The sequence below is a fragment of the Sceloporus undulatus genome, chromosome 6 (assembly GCF_019175285.1).
Source record: "Sceloporus undulatus isolate JIND9_A2432 ecotype Alabama chromosome 6, SceUnd_v1.1, whole genome shotgun sequence".
NCBI lineage: Eukaryota > Metazoa > Chordata > Lepidosauria > Squamata > Phrynosomatidae > Sceloporus > Sceloporus undulatus.
Genome location: NC_056527.1, coordinates 110,199,976 through 110,217,419, shown reverse-complemented (window position 1 = coordinate 110,217,419; position 17,444 = coordinate 110,199,976). Strand labels below are relative to the sequence as shown.

Sequence of the window (17,444 nt, the reverse complement as noted above, 5' to 3'; positions counted from 1 at the left end):
CATAATGGTAACTAATTTGAAGGCAGTCTTAGTTTTCATTTATGTGCGTTGTGCCCTTTTAATCATACTAAAAATAACTGACAGTTTGCTGTATTTTTAATGTTACCCCACAATGTCCTGCCTCAAGTAGCTTGTCTAAGCCTAACTGTAGGCCCAGTCCTAGATTATACACAAGGGAACTATTATCAATAATGGGAAAAGTAAGCCATTCAACAGGCCACAAGATCAGCATGATTATTAATCAGGAAACACTGTAGTGTGGTTCTCACATTTACTTAGAATAGAGGGCACCTCTTCCTCAGTATATTTTCTTTGTGTGCCAAAAGCAACCATTTCCTGTCAAATACAGATTCTGCCCACTATTGTCAGTACAATTACAAATGACCAACAGTTCTCAATTTAATGCCATCAATGTTAAAAAAAAAAATACTTACAAGGAACAGCTATATTTGCAAAATTAATTTGTTTTTAAAAAAGTTTTTGTTTCAAAGAACTGTATGAAGAGCTATAAAAATAATTGCGCTCTCTCTATGTTTAAAAAGGAATGAAGGTCTTGATTTACATTTCTGGACATCAGCTCAACCAAAATTGGCATCCATTTTAGTTCAATAATGGAGTCGAAGGTTCTAGTTTGATTTGAATCCAAAGTGCTAGATAAGTGGAATGCTAGATTATCTGAGCTCACTGACCCGGGGGAAGAGAATAAAGTTTTCCAAGCCGAATGAACAAGCTTATGTTATACAAAAAGGTAATGCTTATAGAAACAGTGAGATCCATGTGAAGTTTCATCCTTCCAGGACTGTCCAGGCTGAGGTGTAAGTCATGGTCACTGCTTTTTGGTCTTGATTGTGTGTTGTTGACAGGCCTGGTTGAGGTAGCCGAGGCGTTTGTAGTTGATAAACAACAAGGTAAAATTAAGGATATAGGTACTGACACAAACCACACAGAAGTCATGGAGCACGAAGAAGAGGATGTAGGCCAGGTAGAGTGAGCCAGCAACAGAGACTAAGGATGAGCCCAAAAGAGTAATAGCTGCCAGGCCACTGGTAGAGAAACCTGTTAAAGAAAAGAAGGATGTAGATGACTTGCTTTCAACTGCAGAAACAGGAATGGCAACTAGAAATTAAAGCAAAAAACCAGAATCAACCTACTATTTCTCCTTTGCCCCATCTCACCTCTGGCTTTCCACCTGATAGACTCCTCCTGTTCAGGATTCTCATCCATTTTTCTCCTCAAGAAAAGTATTCCAGCTCTGTTCTCCCCAAAATTCGTGTTCTGTTTTTATTTCTTAACTATTGCTTTAAATCAAAAACGGATGCTTGGTTTTCACTGGTAGCAGTTTGGAAGGGAGTAGATCTGTGTTTCTTTCAGGCTCACTTCTTTTTTATACTTTTGGAAACTTTGGAGGTCATTCAAAAAATATATGTGTTTAGGATAGCCATGTTGGCTGTGCAGCAAAATACAACAAAATTGAAAATCTACAAACAGTAATATCTTTACAGGACCCACTCCAAAGCAAAAAATGCATTATAAAAGCTTTTGAAGTTTAGGCTGCATCAATAGATGTATAGTGTCTAGATCAAGAGAAGTAATAGTGCCACTGTATTCTGCTTTGGTCAGGCCCCACCTAGAATATTGTGTCCAGTTCTGGGCGCCACAATTCAGAAAGGACATTGAGAAACTGGAGCGTGTCCAAAGGAGGATGACTAAAATGGTGAAGGGTCTGGAAACCTTGCCCTCAGGGAGCTGGGGATGTTTAGCCTGGAGAAAAGAAGGTTAAGAGGTGATATGATAGCCCTGTTTAAATATTTGAAAGGATGTCATATTGAGGAGAGAGCAAGCTTGTTTTCTGCTGCTCCAGAGAACAGGACCCGGAACAATGGATGCAAGCTACAGGAAAAGAGATTCCACCTGAACATTAGGAGGAACTTCCTGACAGTTAGGGCTGTTCGACAGTGGAATGCACTCCCTCGGAGGGTGATAGAGTCTCCTTCCTTGGAGGTCTTTAAACAGAGGCTGGATGGCCATCTGTCAGGGATGCTTTGATTTGGATTTCCTGCATTGCAGGGGGTTGGACTGGATGGCCCTAGTGGTCTCTTCCAACTCTACGATTCTATGATTCTATGATTCACTGGGTTCTTCTTTGGGGGAAAATGTTAAAAATCATACAAGAGAAAAATGGTGACGATGTTAGAAGCACAAGCCTAGATTCTGTTTGAGATGTTGTCAGTTAAGATGATACTGAGGGATTTCAATGCAGGCAGAGTATAGTCCCTTTATTGGCCGTGTAAGGACTAGGGACAAACAGCAATACAATTTCAACTCCATAGCAACAGAAAAGTAACTTCTCCTGAGAAGCTGCTGTCTCCATCTTGTTCAAATCTAACTGCTCCTTTCTTAGGCAGAGAACTCTGAATTTCTCAAGGAGTCTTTTCTGTTGCTAATGGCTGAGTTGTCTATAATAGAATCAGTGGTGATCTCTAATACTTGATAGACTTAGCAGCTCCATTCATACTGCAGAAATAATCCAGTTTGACACCACTTTAACTGCCATGGCTCAATGCTATGGAATCCTGGAATTTGTAGTTTGTTAGTGGCACAAGAGTTCTCTGGCAGAGATGGATAAACATCTCAAAAAACTACAATTCCCAGAGTCCCATAGCATTGAGCATGACATTTAAAGTGGTGTCTAACTTGCAGACACAGCCACCTTTGCATGTCACACCACTCCCTAGAGTTCAGTGGCAGCTACATTTTCCTCTGCTAAGAAACACATTGAACTGGCATTGATGCAGGCAATGTAGGAGGTAATATACCCAGGAAAAGTTGTAGCAGCAGATATTTACACACAGACATATGTACACAAAATGCATTCTCTTACACTGATATGCCTACTGCCTGTTTGCTACACAGTCCAATTCAACGTGCTGGTGTTTACTATTAAAAGTCTCAAATATAAGGACCACTTTTTCCTTTGCATAGAAGCTGCCCTTCTCTGTATCCCTTTTATATCAGAAAAATACTATTAATCTACAAAAGACAGGTCTTTGCTTGTAATGATCCTCCAACTTCGAAAAGCCTTTCTGATGCAGGTAGGCCTGGTACTGATGGTGATGTTTGCCACTCAAGAAGAAAACTTTTTATACAACCAGACATTTTAAATTTAAAATGCAAATTTTGGTGTTTTTTTTAAACAGTTTGGAAATGTTACATTTTGGACTATGCTTCCCACAATCCACCAGGCAGCACAGGCAGGAGTCATATTCCAAAAATGAAAGTAGAGAGCTCTTGTAGCACCTTTGAGACTAACTGGAAGAAAGAAGTTGGCCATATGAGCTTTCATGGAATTAAATCTACTTTCTCACCTGCCCAAATGCATCTGAAGAAGTAGATTTCAGCTTACAAAAGCTCAAATGGCCAACTTCTTTCTTTCAGCTAGTCTCAAAGGTGCTCCAAGATCTCTCTACATATTGATTCTACAGACAAACACAGCTATATCTTTGAATTCCTCCAAAAAAATAACTTTTTCCAATTGCTTTTTAGAAAAAATCATTAGTTGAAGCATCTCATGGTTTTATTGTCCTGTTTGTTAAATATTTGGTTCTCTTTATGGTCCAGAATGTTTCATTCCTTGTATACAGCATCCAGCTGGAATCCTTTTTGGGATAAAAGTGCAATGTATAAATAAACAAATCAAAGTATCACTCACCCAGAAGAATTTGCAGAAGATAGAAAGCGATTCCAAAGATACTGTTTGGCTGGTTGAACACACTATCAGGTCCCAAGAGGCCGGCTACCAAGCCAAAACCACGACCCCATCTGGAAGGAAAAATTGAAGCAGGAGAGATGTTCACAAATGAAGAGCAGTGAGAATAATATTTTGGATTGTTCATGACAGGTAGAGAGATATGTGGCCCTCCATTAACAGCCTGCAGAGCAAATAATGAAGAACGATAGGAGTTTCAGTCTAACAACATCTGGAGGGCCAAATGTTCCAGGGGTCACTGGGTTTGTTGCAATGGGCTTAATGCAGACCCTAAAGCTCCCTTCATTTTAAAAGATACCACAAAATCATGCAGAAAAAAACCCCAAATATGTGAAAATGCATTAAAAATAGTTGTCCCTCCTTTCTTGCAGACTAGAAGTCCACGGTCTTGAATCTTCACAAAGGAGCGATGTCCATTATTGTCAATGGGGCCCTGTGGCGTACACCCTGTGTGCACTTGTGGGCATGCGCGCCCCATTCAATATCGGCAAATCTCCATTTTCGCAGGGGGGCCCAGAACGGATCCCCCACAAAAATGGAGGGTTGACTGTACTCTCACCTTGTCCTCACTCCAAAGCCATGTACAGCTGGCCCTCCACATTTGCGGTTTTGACTTTCACAGATTTGATTTTTGCTGGGTTTGATTAATACATTCTTTGTAAGAATTTCTAAGTCCTGAGCGCACTTCTGGCAGAGGCTGCCCATAGCGCTGTGCTGGAGAGCCTAGAACCTCCTAGAGAAAGCATGTCTCTAGCATTTGTCGATCCTTCAGCATCTACAGTTGTTGACCACAGAGTGCACTGAAAAGAACAATGTTCTTTTGTATTTGTGGCTTCCCCACATTCCCCACATTCCCGGGGGTCCTTCTCTCCTAGCGCTGGCGGATGTGGAGGAGCACTGTGCCACAGGATGAGGCTCCCTGGTCCAGGGTTCCAAAATACTCACAAAACAAAACCCAAAGCAAACAAACAAAATGTCACGGGAGGCTGAGGTAGTGGCGCTTTTGCTTTCTGATGGCCCAATGTGTACAAAATTGGCTTCCTGAACAAAAATCATTATTCTATATTCTATAAAGCCAGGCATCAGGCGACGTATATCAAGTGTATACGGAGCCTGAAGGAATTCCATGTATAGACTTGGGCACCATCTCCAAGATATCACATATTGTGTGTGTGTATATATATATATCTATGCAAACATAGGTATTCCAAAAACCAAATAAATCAATCAATCCCGAAGGCTTCTGGTCCCAAGCGTTTCAGATGAAGAAGATGCATTTATCACATCTTCCTCTGCAAATGGCACCAGGAGGTGGCAGGATGTCATTAATTGTTGCCATTTGGGGGAAATGAAGCAAACGGAGGCACAGTATTCAGGCTGGATGAGGGATGTGAGGCCCATTGGGCTCCCTGGACAGCCCCCCCCAATAAGTCCCAGGATTCCTACTCTGAGCCAGGGCGGTTAAAGCGGTCTCACTGGGTCATTTCTGCAGTGTGTTTTGGACCGTAGCCCAAGGGCTCTAGCGCCATGCAGGCTGGCTCCCTAAAGACCTTGGAAACTTCACATCCTGGGATCCACAGCGACGTATAAAGGGTTGGACTAGGGCTCCGGAGGGCCAGGGCATGGCAACCCAGTGGGGCCTTGGGGGTCACGCTCTCTCAGCCTCCGAGGCTGCTATGACCTGGAGGTGAGACGCGGGAGCAGCTGCCGGGGGGCTGGAGGTCGCACATGGCCCGGTAGGCGGGCGTCCCGCTCCTCCTTGGGTCTCCACGTGAAGGCGTACGCCGACAGCGCCAGCCCCGCCAGGCACAGAGCCACGCGCGCCGCACGCTCACACCAGCCCGGCGCCGCCATCTTAGTCGACTCTTCTTCTTCTTCACACCTGGAGTCCCTGACTAAATCACAAGACCTCACGACGACCGACCGCCCTTCATCATTTCATGCCACGGGCTGTCAATCAGACACATCGACCATCAAGGCAAGGGTAAAGAATTGGCAATATTGCACGCCGACGGTCTGTCACTCAGACTCACCTCCAATCACAAGGGTATAGTGACAGGGGTGTAGCAAACTGCGCACCTATGGCTGTCACTCGAAACACCTCCAAATCAGAGCAGTCGCAGAGGGAGTGAGGAACAGGGTACTATTGCAGCTTTTGCAGCTGTCAATCAGTAGATCCGCCAACAGGGGCAGGAAGTCTAGGGCTGGAGGAAGGAGCAGGCATAGTATCAACCGACTCATAGTCCAATCAAGCCCAGAAGCTGGTGAGCGGGAGAAAGGACAGATGCAAAACGCGGGGCTGCAATCAGACAAACCCCGCCAATCAGGAGGCAGGAAGCAGGGAAGGGGCGGGGCTGTAAGGAGAAGGGCATGCTGGAGTTTAGTCCTATAAGAATAAAATATGAACGCCAGTGTGAGTAGTGTGTGTTTGAGTTTAGATTATGACCTGGAAACCAGGGGCCGATTCCCTGACTCGGCCATGAACCCAATGGCGCCTTGGGCGAGTCACATCTCTCAGCCTCAAGGTAAGGCCATGCAAGTCCTCCCTGAAGAAATCTTGTCTAGAAAAAACCCAGGATAGTTCACGTTAGTCAAGGCAGCAGCAGTGACCAGGGATGTCCTACCTTTTTTCCAGGCCTGTCCTACATTTTGGGCCTTCTGTCCAAGATGAACTATAACTACTTAACATCCATCACCCTTATCACTGGTTAGCTGGCAGATAGGCTGATGGGAACTAGAGTCCAGAGCCTCTGAAGGTCCACACTGAAGAAATAACCCAGTTCGGGTACTGCTTTAACTCTTTTCTGGCCTTGTCTATGGATCTGGGAGTTGGAGTTTGTTGTGGGCCCAGAGTGGCGCAAAGCCCACACAACAAACTCCAACTCCCAGAATTCATAGCAAAAAGCCAGAAAGTTAAACCGTGCCAAATGGGTTATAAATATATGGGGTTGTAGGAATTAAGCAGAGAATGGAGACGGGGGTCTTGAAGATGTCTCATCCATAGGGTCGCTATGGTTTGAGATTGACTCAAGGGCATTTAACACAACAAAAAGGCCCAGTTTACCCTCCTGTAAGCTTATTTGGATGCCATTGTCCCACTGTTTGACTCACTAACATTCACATAAAGGACGTCAGAGTAACATAACAAATACATTCTCTGCTGTCTTACATTCTCTAACCTCGAGACAATGGACAGATGCCATGTTGCTTAAGTGACTGCCACATCCAGCGGTGCAGAGGATTTTACAAGCAGCCTGTTTGCCCACACACACGGTGGCCTTTTATGTTTTACAGGAATTTGGTGAAAAAACGAGCTTAAAAGAGAAGTAAATCTCCTCTGGGCCACTATAAAATCCAGCCGAGGAGGGGGTGGTCCTAGCTGCAATAAAAACAGCAACGTTAGGTACTTCCTTTAGATGTTATGCGCCATTTTAAGAGAACAGTTGAGTACCTTGGTTCTTGCCTTTTGGTAAAGTGTTCATACAGTACACGAGTGTGTTATGCTTAGGCACTTCTCATTGTCTATAAGCATTTTTATTCAAGATATGGGTGGAACAGGCACAGTAAAATTGATGCCCCTGGGGGCAGATAGGGTGGTGCTGCTCTCTTGACATATGAGTGCATTACAAAGCAGGGATAGAGGTAGAAAACAGGAATAAGAACTCTCATCGGTCTCTGAACAACTAGCATCAGGCAGGCTGTATGCGCCAGTCATGTAGTACTGACTATATCTATAAGGATGGCAATTGAGGAGGATGGTGTAAGAAGGTTAAGATAAGTGTAGAAACGTGTAATAAGAGAAAGATGGGGAGAAGAGGAAAGTAATTACTAGGAAAGAGGAAAGAGAAGATCAAGAAGTCCTAGATAATGAGAGGAAATGGAAACTAGAGGATGAAGGTTGAAGAATGATAACGTTGAAGGGAAGCGTGGAGAAGTCACTGCACCCACCAATAGCTAGTATTTTTGTAAGCATACGAAAATGAAGAAGTGCTTACACAGATGTATGTATGCGTCGACGCTTCAGCCAGCATCCATGTTTTTGTGGGTTTTTCGGCTAGTGGCCTATGTGGAAGAAACCTTTCGGAACTGGCCACATAGCCCGAAAACCCACAAAAACTAAAGATGTATGTATGTTTGTAGGTTTGGTGGTGTTGGGTGGTCGTTTGGATGTGTTTGTATGTGTTGTGGATATTGTTTGTTTGGTGCTTGTTCTTTTGTGTTGTTTCTACACTTTTTATGTGGATGGGTGCGTTGTTTTTGTGTCCTTGTTCTCGCCCTTTTGGTGGGAGATGAGTTCTTTTTTTGTTGTAGTTGTGAGGTGTTACTTTTTATAGGCAATTTATGAGTCCCAGGGGTAAAGTAGGAAATGGAGGAAAAGTTACTAAATAGGCTCATATGTGTCTAGCGTGGGCAGCAGGGCGTCGTGTGCATTGAAGTCTTTATTGAATGATATGCGACACAGGGAAAGAATACAACAAAGGAGAAAAGTAATAATGAAGGGTGGTTACATGGATTTGTAGCAAGACAATCTCCTCCTCCCCCCAAAGTATTTGGAATGTTAGCACCCAGATGTTCCATCCCCAAGACACAGCTGTATTTAACAGTCATTCTTAATAACTATGTATTGTGTGGTATGTACAGAAAAAATACTGGCTAATATTGCATGACATATCTAAGTCGTAGAGGGCTTCTCAAAGTCATGTGCAGCAAATAGTCGTGATAGAGCACGAGATGAAATGATAGTGGGTTAGAGAAGGGATCCTTGAATAGATTGGCTATGTTTCGCTGCAGACGCATGGACCAAATCGGTTATAGGATAAGCCCACGTAGAGCCTACCTTACAAAATCAACACTTTATATCATACCATGGTTAGTGATTGAGGAATGTGGATGTAGGTGAGTGAGTTGCCATCAGCCTGATCAGATACGTTGGGTTTAAAGTTGACATAGCAGTAGCTGTCATTTAGTTCGATTCATGTTAAAGGCTTCTTGGATGCTTCCATGCTTGCTGCTTGGGTGATTCTCTTGCCAATCTCAGGGAGATCAGCAGGGAGAGCTTTTATACTCGTTAGAAACTGGCTGTTGGGTTTGTTTGAATACAAACTTCCAGGTAGTCGAGTGCTGGTGATGCTAAATCAGGCTGTGCGCAGTCAGGATAGTACGTAGCGATATTGCTTTATAGGGATGCCCTGCTGATTTGGTGTCCCAGTTTTCTGAAATTGCATTAGAGGGGTTGCATCTGGGGAACATAGGAGAGTACCCTGCTTCCCTTTGGTAGCGCACATGCGTACCTCCCCAACCGTTGGGTCGATGGACTGAGGCAAAATGGTTTTCTGGTGACGTTCCACCGTCCGCGTTCAAGGGGGCTTGCAGAAGTGGACACTGCTTTTCCCCAGCCAAGACACGCTTGAAGAGTTCATCTGGGGCTTTGAATGAAATATTTGTGGAAGTAGTCGTAGACATTGCATCTCAATGTGCGCTGAGAATAAGTTGTTTCGCATGCACTTCAGAGGAATATCCGGACTCGAGCTGAGAAAGGTCGCAACTTTGGCATTGGATTGTGGAACAGGATAACATCAGAGAATCCTTAGAAATGAGCCGCTCTTCATCATCGTCAGGGCAGAAACTTCAGGATTCAGCAAATGTCACAGTTTGCCTGTTGCTGTTGCCACTGCTCCACAGCTTCCTTGATTTTTCTTTAGTCCAGCAGATGAAGGGTCTCTTCTTTCCAAGACTGCTGAGATCTTGCCGTTTGCCCAAGTGGTCCAATAGGTTTGGCCTCTTCAATTTTTGACAACTGTTCATGATTGGTTGTATGTACTTCTACATAGTCACCAAGTTTTCATGCTTCTTGCAACTTCTTTTCTGCATGCCGTGAACTGGAAGAGGCTCCGACTCCATAGTGAATGGATTTGCCCCTACTGAGAGAAATCATCAACTATGGTTGATGCCCAAGCCTGCTTGTTGAGGTACTCTACTAGAGCTGGCTTTAGACACGCGTCACAAAAATCCCTGGCTTCTCTGTGTTGGCACGCATTGTTCTCATAGTAAAGAGGTCTTGGAAGATGGAAGAATAGTTGTGTTTTGAGGTGTTTTTTCGCCGTTTGGATGGAAGATTGTGTTGTGCCCTGTAGAAGGCTCGGTGCTGTCTGAAACAATCAGCGTGCTCTTTTAGAATGTGATTTTCACGATCGACTCACAGTAAAGGGTAATATGAAGTCTCTTGAAAATCTTTCTCTTGAGTTCTTGTTAAGTTATTATCCTCATAATTCACGACATATGTTTTCATCATAGTCTCCTTTCAGGCTGACTTTCTTTGGAACATAATTTTCTGACCATTTCAGTTAGAGACATGGTGAGCAATTCAAGTTCACCTGTAGATATCCGTTGAATAATTATACCTTTCAGTCTTCTAACGATTGACATTTCCTATGGTGATTCGCTTTTCTGATGAATGGTTGTCCCACTATTGGCTGTAACTGTGTTAATGTACTCCTGTGAAAAGTCTGATTTGCCAGCTGCTACCCGGACGTCTAAATCTTTTCTGAGCTGATAGAACACGTCTTGCGATATTTTTTCGGTGAGTTAAGTAGTAGCTGGCAACTCTTGTAAGGTTCCTTTCCAGGGTGTTTTGCTCAAACTGCCCATTTTAGTTTCGCGTCAGAATTCAGATTGCATGTCTGTTCTGTTACATGTGTCAAGAGCGTTCTTGTACCTTTCTCTCTATGGATGCTTAAGTGGGACGTTAGCCTGGCAGATGTTCTATCTTGACTTGGTCCCTTTACGTATCAGAAGGTGTCGCTCTGCACTGTGTAACTGATAGTTTTCTCCATATGGTTGCGTAGTACTTGTGCGCTTCTGATGAATATTTCTTTATTTTTTCTATCAGGGGTGCGAACTTTCGTCTCACCACTCTCAAATACGTCTGTATGCCTGGTTAAAAGTTTTGTGCTCTCCAGCTCGTAGTCTGTGAGAAGCCTCAAGCTTTAATTTATCAAGTACAATCAGCTTCGTAGTTCTTTCTAGGAATTGGTGTCTGAATTGAAGTATCAGCTTTGGGGACAGCCCAGAGGGATATGATGCTCTGTTCTTGGAAATTCCATTGCCCATTTGTAATACTGTTCACATGAGCGTGTTAGTGGCATCAGCCACAAGCTGTTACGGAAGCTGAGGATAAATGTTTATGTTTTGAATGTGTGTACAGCGTTCCACAAGGTTTTACTTTTTACCATTCACAAAATGGGTTGGTATCTTTAGAAAACCTATTTTGTGAACTGATCCGTCATGAAGTCAAATAGTACCTTTTCAATTCGTGATCACTCTGCGCTGTTCCCAGGTTGTCACTGGAGCCATGGGGTGGGACTCATGCACAGCAGGAATGTGACCAGTTTTTGTCTTTTTCTGGATCATAGTCCATAATATCTGAGAGGACACTTCTCTGGCATGGTTTCTTCTCATTTCTGGCTGCAGCTTTGGTCATTGTCATATTGGAGCTGTTCAGGGGTGTTTTCTATGCCCGTCATGTGTTCTGATCATGGGCAGAACATGCACTGACATTCTGATGCACAAACTGCATTTGGGTTTGTGCCCAATGTCCTCCATCCGTCCCGCAAAAATGCTGGACCATTTGCAGAGATGGTCCTTCAGTTTCAGTGGGCATTTTGCCAGTGGCCAGTGAACTATGGTTATATCACGTGAGTCCAATCACTAGGGTTGCCAACTCATTGTCATGTGCTCATAGCTGGTCCTCGTAGTGTGGCCAGCTCAGGGCTTGTCATAACCTTTCTGTGTCTTCCAATGATCAAATCACAGCTCATTTCTTGGCTGTAATTGCTCTTTGTGATCTAAGGTGCGTCATGAATGTCCCCGTAGTAATCGACCACTGCTGACAGCAAACGTGAGGGCGTCAACATAGTATTGAGAAGAGTGGATTTGCAGTGTTTGTACGCCAGACGTCAGAACTGTGCAGTCCTAGATTGTTGCCTGCCTAGCTTAATATGTGAGCTGCATTCATTAACATCATGACCCAGGTTTTGCGAAGGTGGATGTTGAGGCATCTCATCAATCAGCTCTATTGGGGAATCGTTCGAGCAGTCAGTCAGCAGTAGCCTTGGTAGCTGGACAATTGCCTTTGGCTCTGGTGACAGTTTTACCTTGTTCACGCATGCATGTATCTGCTTCAGTAAACTGTGCTCTTCAACTCACGCATGAAGTGTTTTCTTTACCCCTAAGAACTGAGGTGAAATTAAGTTCATCAGTCTGTTTTAATTGCATGTGTGGTAATCTCTTTGTCATGCGGCATTGTCTCTTTAGTAGTTTCTTCCCGAGTCTTAAAAGGTTGTGCCCGTTGGCAAATGAGCTAATTCGTTAACTTCATCATTTCAGAGAAATGTTTTCTCCACTGGGCAAAGATGCTGGATTCATTGTAAATTTTTGTTAGTAGCCATTGTAAGGTCACATTGATTCTGCGTGGTATGCGAATTTTATCCGCTTCTCTCGTAGCTGAGATTTGTAATCGTTCTGTTGGTATGTCAGCTTGTCCTTTCATTCTGCCGCTTTTCTCCACTTGGGCCCATTTCTTGTCTTGTATTTGGGTTTCAGCAGTTCCTTCTTGGTAGTTTGCACTCTTCTTGTTCGTCAACGATTCCTTGGCAGTGCAGAGTCCCTTCTGGACAGTCCTGTGCTCCTTCTAGTCAAGTCCCAGCTCTCGACTTACACGTGGCCATTTCTTCGTTATGATTCACCATTTTCTGATGAGAGCACCTATAATTGGCGTCATGTGCTGGAACGGAGCTTTTCACAAATTCTGTGATATTTGTTGGTTTTTTTTTCTTTCATGCAGCAACTGTGAGTCTGTGTCAAGTTCAGTACTGTGCGCTAGTTTGTTTAAGAAACCCAGTGCGTTCCTTGTTGATGTTTCCTCCTTCCGTGGTTCAAGACAGTAGCAGTTTAGATGCCAGTTTTTTGTCTGGAGAGTTGACAGCATATTATATTCTGATTCGGAATGTTGCTCAACAAAAATGAACAGCATGCTTGTAGCTCAGGTTAAAAGACTGAACGTGCAGTCCAATGTGATCGATGGTCTCCACGCGTGTTTGTGTTTGACTACGGTCTGGGAAAAGGATCGAGTTGTTCGCCTCCCTACTCAGGGAAATACCAGGCACTGGTTCCACTAGTCCCATTACTAATTCTTCTCGAGCACATTTCCCAAGTCAACATCACGGTGTACAAAGAAATCATGGTGTGTTTGAGGGGAGCTGGAGGACTTCTTAAGAATGTTTGGATTTGGAGAGAGTGCAAGTTCCCATCCGCACGAAGGAAATGGTTGGCATGGAAATAGTCACCACGTTCTCTCTCTCGTGAAACTTTCTACGTCTCAGCTGAAGAAGTTGGCCGCCAGTTTTTCACAAATGTTCCCTCTGGTCCCGAGCTGAAGTACATTTGGGAGTTTTCAGGGGAGGGTAGGTATCAAGGAAGGGGCAAACTGGCACATGGTACGTTTTAAGGCAAAATCTCTGCTGAAGGAAACTATCAGAACTTAGTAATATGGGCACAAGAACATCAAGAGGGTTCACAGAAACCCCTGTGTTCATTTCACGTTAGAGGTTAATAGCTCATCCTCCTTATTGTCACCTTGAGCTAAAGCGTCTGCATCTTCTTTGATCACAGGCTTGGTGTTCTAGCGTGTTTCCATGTGAGGGCCTGAGGTTTCCTCAAGAAATGCCATGGTAGATCTTCCAGCTTCTCAGGAACATGGTTTTGAGACTTTTTTGAGTCAAGTTTCTGGAGTTGTCTGCCCAGTTGGGTGAGCTTTCTTCTTTCTGTTGTGGTTTGCTGAGCCCAACTTGCCGTTCCTCAGAAACTCTTGACTGGTCCCTTGGATTGGGAGGAAAAGGAAAGAACAGTTTATGTCACCATGGAAAGTATGCCCATGAGAGCTTGTTGGGAAGGAGAGGAATTTAGAGAGCAAGAATGTCTGGAGTGAGGGGTGGAGGTGAAACTTTTTCAAATACTGTTACAGATTATAGTGAAGTGAACCAAATGGCAAGGGCAGAGTCCCAAGTGCAATGTGAAAGTCAAGAGGACGCACTGAGAGAAAATGGTGTTATTTGAATGAACTATTTTTTTTTTCATCATGAGGTAGCCCAAAGATTGGCACAATGTAGCGTCTCATGGGTAAAAATGGGTTCAAACACTGCGTCGTATGTTGGGGTGCGTTGTAGGCGTGGAGCCAAAGATAACAGTCTGTTGACAGGAAGCGGGGGGAATGGTGAGTTCCAGCCAATAGTGTTGTTTTGTCACCGTTTGTCTCAGGTGTTCACAGAGCTTCATGTGCCTAAATAATGAGAAATGTGGCATCCTGAGTGACGTAATTCAGGAAGTAGAATTCTTGTCCGTAAAATGCTGTCACTGAACACAAAGCTTTCGCAAGTCAGAAAAGATGCTTGTTCTTGCTGTTAAGGTCATTGTTAGCTAGGGATATTTTTAGTCTGGCATACGAGGTAGCTATGCAGATTATGCGTCTACCTGGCAACTTTGGTGTTTCGTTCTTTCCCATAATGAGCTATACACATTCCAGTGGAGCATTGCGATAAAATCCTTGCTATCCTAAGATAGCCTGTGCTTCGTGAGTGTGTTCTGATTTAAATTTTTCCTGTGTTCAATTTTTGTTAGGGGTATCAAACTTTTAAATTGGGACGTAGACTGGGATACTGGTTAAATGGGCGTTTTAGTGTATTCTTTAGAAGGACTCGTTGTATAATTGTACCTTGATCGTCTATCGATTGTTAGTTCGCAGTAAGGTTTCTTCAGAGGCTGGAGTCATCCTTTGACCATCAGGATGATCCACCTCCATAATTTTCTACGTCAGGGTTCTTAGTTGGTGGGTTACTTTTCTAAGTTATTTGGGTGGTGTAAAAAAGAGAATGAATGTTAGTATCAGCCATATTATTGCAAGACATGGAGTTCAAGACAAGGGGTTAAATTTGGCCAGTAGCAGGAACCATGTTGCCGAATGTCCTTATTGGTGGTTAGTGACAACTTGCATTCGACTAGGAGATGTAGGTCAGTTTTTGTTCTGAAACGCTTTGCCCACCTCCCACCCCCATAAAATGGTCCTAGGGCAGGGGCAGGGCCCAAGTAGGCAAGTGGTCCTTTCAATGTCAGTCGAGTGCAGCTCCGCACCACTCCCGCCATAGGCCATGCTGCCTGGGGTTTGATGTGGGACTTTAAGTGCCCAAGACATGCTAAGAACCACAGTTCAGCAGTAGGGATTACCTTCTGTCTGCAGGCGTTAGCATAAGTTAGCATTCATGAGTATTATAACTAGATACGGTACTGAGCATGTTTACTTTCTGAGTTTCTTGTTTCCATTCGTGGAAAGGAAGCCCCGAAGGTCGGATTGTCTGGCTCGTTCTTCTCACTCGCAGCCTCAAGCAGGAGGAGGTTAAATTTTGGTCTGAGCAGTCCTGTGGAGGAGCAGCTAACATGAAAAAACTTTTGTTAAAAGCTATCCTATCCAGCGTCGCTTCCAGAAGAAGTATGTGCAACTCTGCCCAATTTTTGCAACCATTTCTAAGATCTTTGAAAATGTTTTACAGTTTGGGGGTCCGTTGGTATCTGCTGGGGTTGTTTTGCCAGAACTGCCCATGTCCGTAGGCAGGGCAGGCGCCCAAGGTGCGCATGGTCCGTCAAATGTGCGTCGAGTGCAGCTCCCACCACTCCCACGCATAGGCCATGGGTGCCTGGGGGGTTGTGGAGACTGTTTAGGCCCAACAAAATCTGATGGCACAGTGTCAGTCAGTAGGCTGAACCTTCTTTCGTTTCGTATTTCTTTGTTTGAGCAATAATTAGAGTCTATGAATTAGATTTTTAGTATTGATAAACGTAATACTGTACTGGCATCCTTCTGAGCTCTTGCTTCATTTCAGTGGAAAGGACACCAGTCTGGATGTTTTGGCTCTTCTGTCGTCACTGCGCAGCCTCAGCAGGAGGAGGGTTACAATTTTGGTCTGGAGGCTCCTGAAGGAGGCAAGCTAACGAGAAAAACCTGTCCGTTAAAAGCTAGTTGGCTAGGCCAGCGTCTGCTTCCAGAAAGAAAGGTAGGTTGATTCTTGTCCAATGTTTGGCATCCGGATTTCTAAGAGCTTGAATATGCATTACAGGTACAGTGGTGTGCCGTATCTGCTTGGGGTTGCAGGTTCAAGCCCCCTCCCCCTGGGATACAAAATCTGTGAATGCTCAAGTCCCATTAAGTACAGTGGGCATAGTAAAATAGTGTCCTTGGTAGTAAAATGACAAGATCAAGTGTGTGTATTTTGGAATTTATATGTTTTTTTTAAAATATTTTCAGCTGCAGATAGCTGATCCTATGACGGAATCCATTCCCTTTTGTGCGTTCGTACCATGAATCGATTTTCTGTGAATAATTGCAACAATGGGAAACTTCATATCCGGTTGATCTCAGGCCAGGTCATGGGCTATGACTAAGGGAGGGGGGACGTAAAAGTAAGACGTGTAAAAGAAAGAGGGAAAGTAAAGCCTTGAGCAACTCACGTTGGATGCGTAAAAATAGAATGAAAGACTGCTGAGTCATGAGTTCATGATGGGGGGCATGATGCAATTTTAGTGATAAAATAATCACAGTATTTCATCAGCACACCAGAAGTGTAAGTATTACCTCTAATTGACAAAGGTAGATACACTCCTGGGTATTGATATTTTTTAACATAACTTGTCCTGGGTCTAGTAGTTTTTAACGCAACTTTGGTCCAGGGCGCAGAAATAATATGGAAAGAATAAGGGTAGATTCCGTACCCTGAAAAAGAATGAGTAGTTCAATAGGGTTTCGTCAACTAAAGTGTGGCACATGTGGGGAAAGTGAACCCTGGTTCAAGTTTAAGCTTGGTATAAATAACAAAAACATGTTCAGCTTCTAGAAACCAAGTTGAAGCTTGCTCCAAAGTGCATGCTAAGGACAATCTTTTGTTCCACCATTGTGTTTTGGTTACATGATGTTGTTTGATAACATGTTGAGGGTGTGTGGTTTGTGTTAGTCATACTCAGGGGCACTGGTAAGGGTAGGGCTGTTGTTGGCATCTTTGTTCAAGTTAAGAAAGAAAGATTTCCCACTGGTTCAAATAAGGAACAGGTCCCTTACGATGAAGGGACACTGGCATATCTGTTGTATAGTGAATGGTTTTAGTTCCTGTGTCAAAGGGGAAAAATTAAGCAGTGATAATCATAGCACATGCGTCTTCGTTTAGGAATTGCTTCCTGCTGCTTCCTTCTCCTGTACACTTAGTAAGCAGTATAGAAATGTTTACGTTGCTATTGGCGTTTTTTATTGTGTAGGGCTACTTACAACTCTTGTGTTAGTCAGCTTGTTTTCTCTGTAGTCTAGCATCTGTTCTAAATGGAATGTGGAGTGGTCGCGAGACCAAGACTGGTGGGGTAGGATGAATAAAGTACAGAGCTATTTGAGCATGTTGAAGTTTGGACATGTTTAGCAAAGCTTTAAAAGGGGTAGGCTGGGTAGGGGATTCGTTGGGAGTTGTAATTTAAAAAATTACAGTTCCAAGCTCTGGTTGTGGGGTGTTTTGCTCTGGGAATCCGTATGAATGCAGGACCATAATCAGAAGGGGGCTTTTAGTAAGTAAATTACTATCATTAATAAACT

At 43.7% G+C, this 17,444-nt stretch overlaps 2 protein-coding genes across 2 annotated transcripts in view; one reads left to right on the top strand and one right to left on the bottom strand.

The window, feature by feature from the left end:
• Positions 1–17,444, top strand: part of PRSS8 (serine protease 8) — a 687,619-nt gene that overhangs the window by 9,121 nt on the left and 661,054 nt on the right. The window lies entirely within an intron of this gene.
• Positions 79–5,620, bottom strand: VKORC1 (vitamin K epoxide reductase complex subunit 1). Its single transcript, XM_042472913.1, is given in 4 exon segments — positions 79–1,056; positions 3,710–3,832; positions 5,460–5,508; positions 5,510–5,620. Coding segments are annotated over 4 exon segments (513 nt in total). The 3' UTR covers positions 79–826.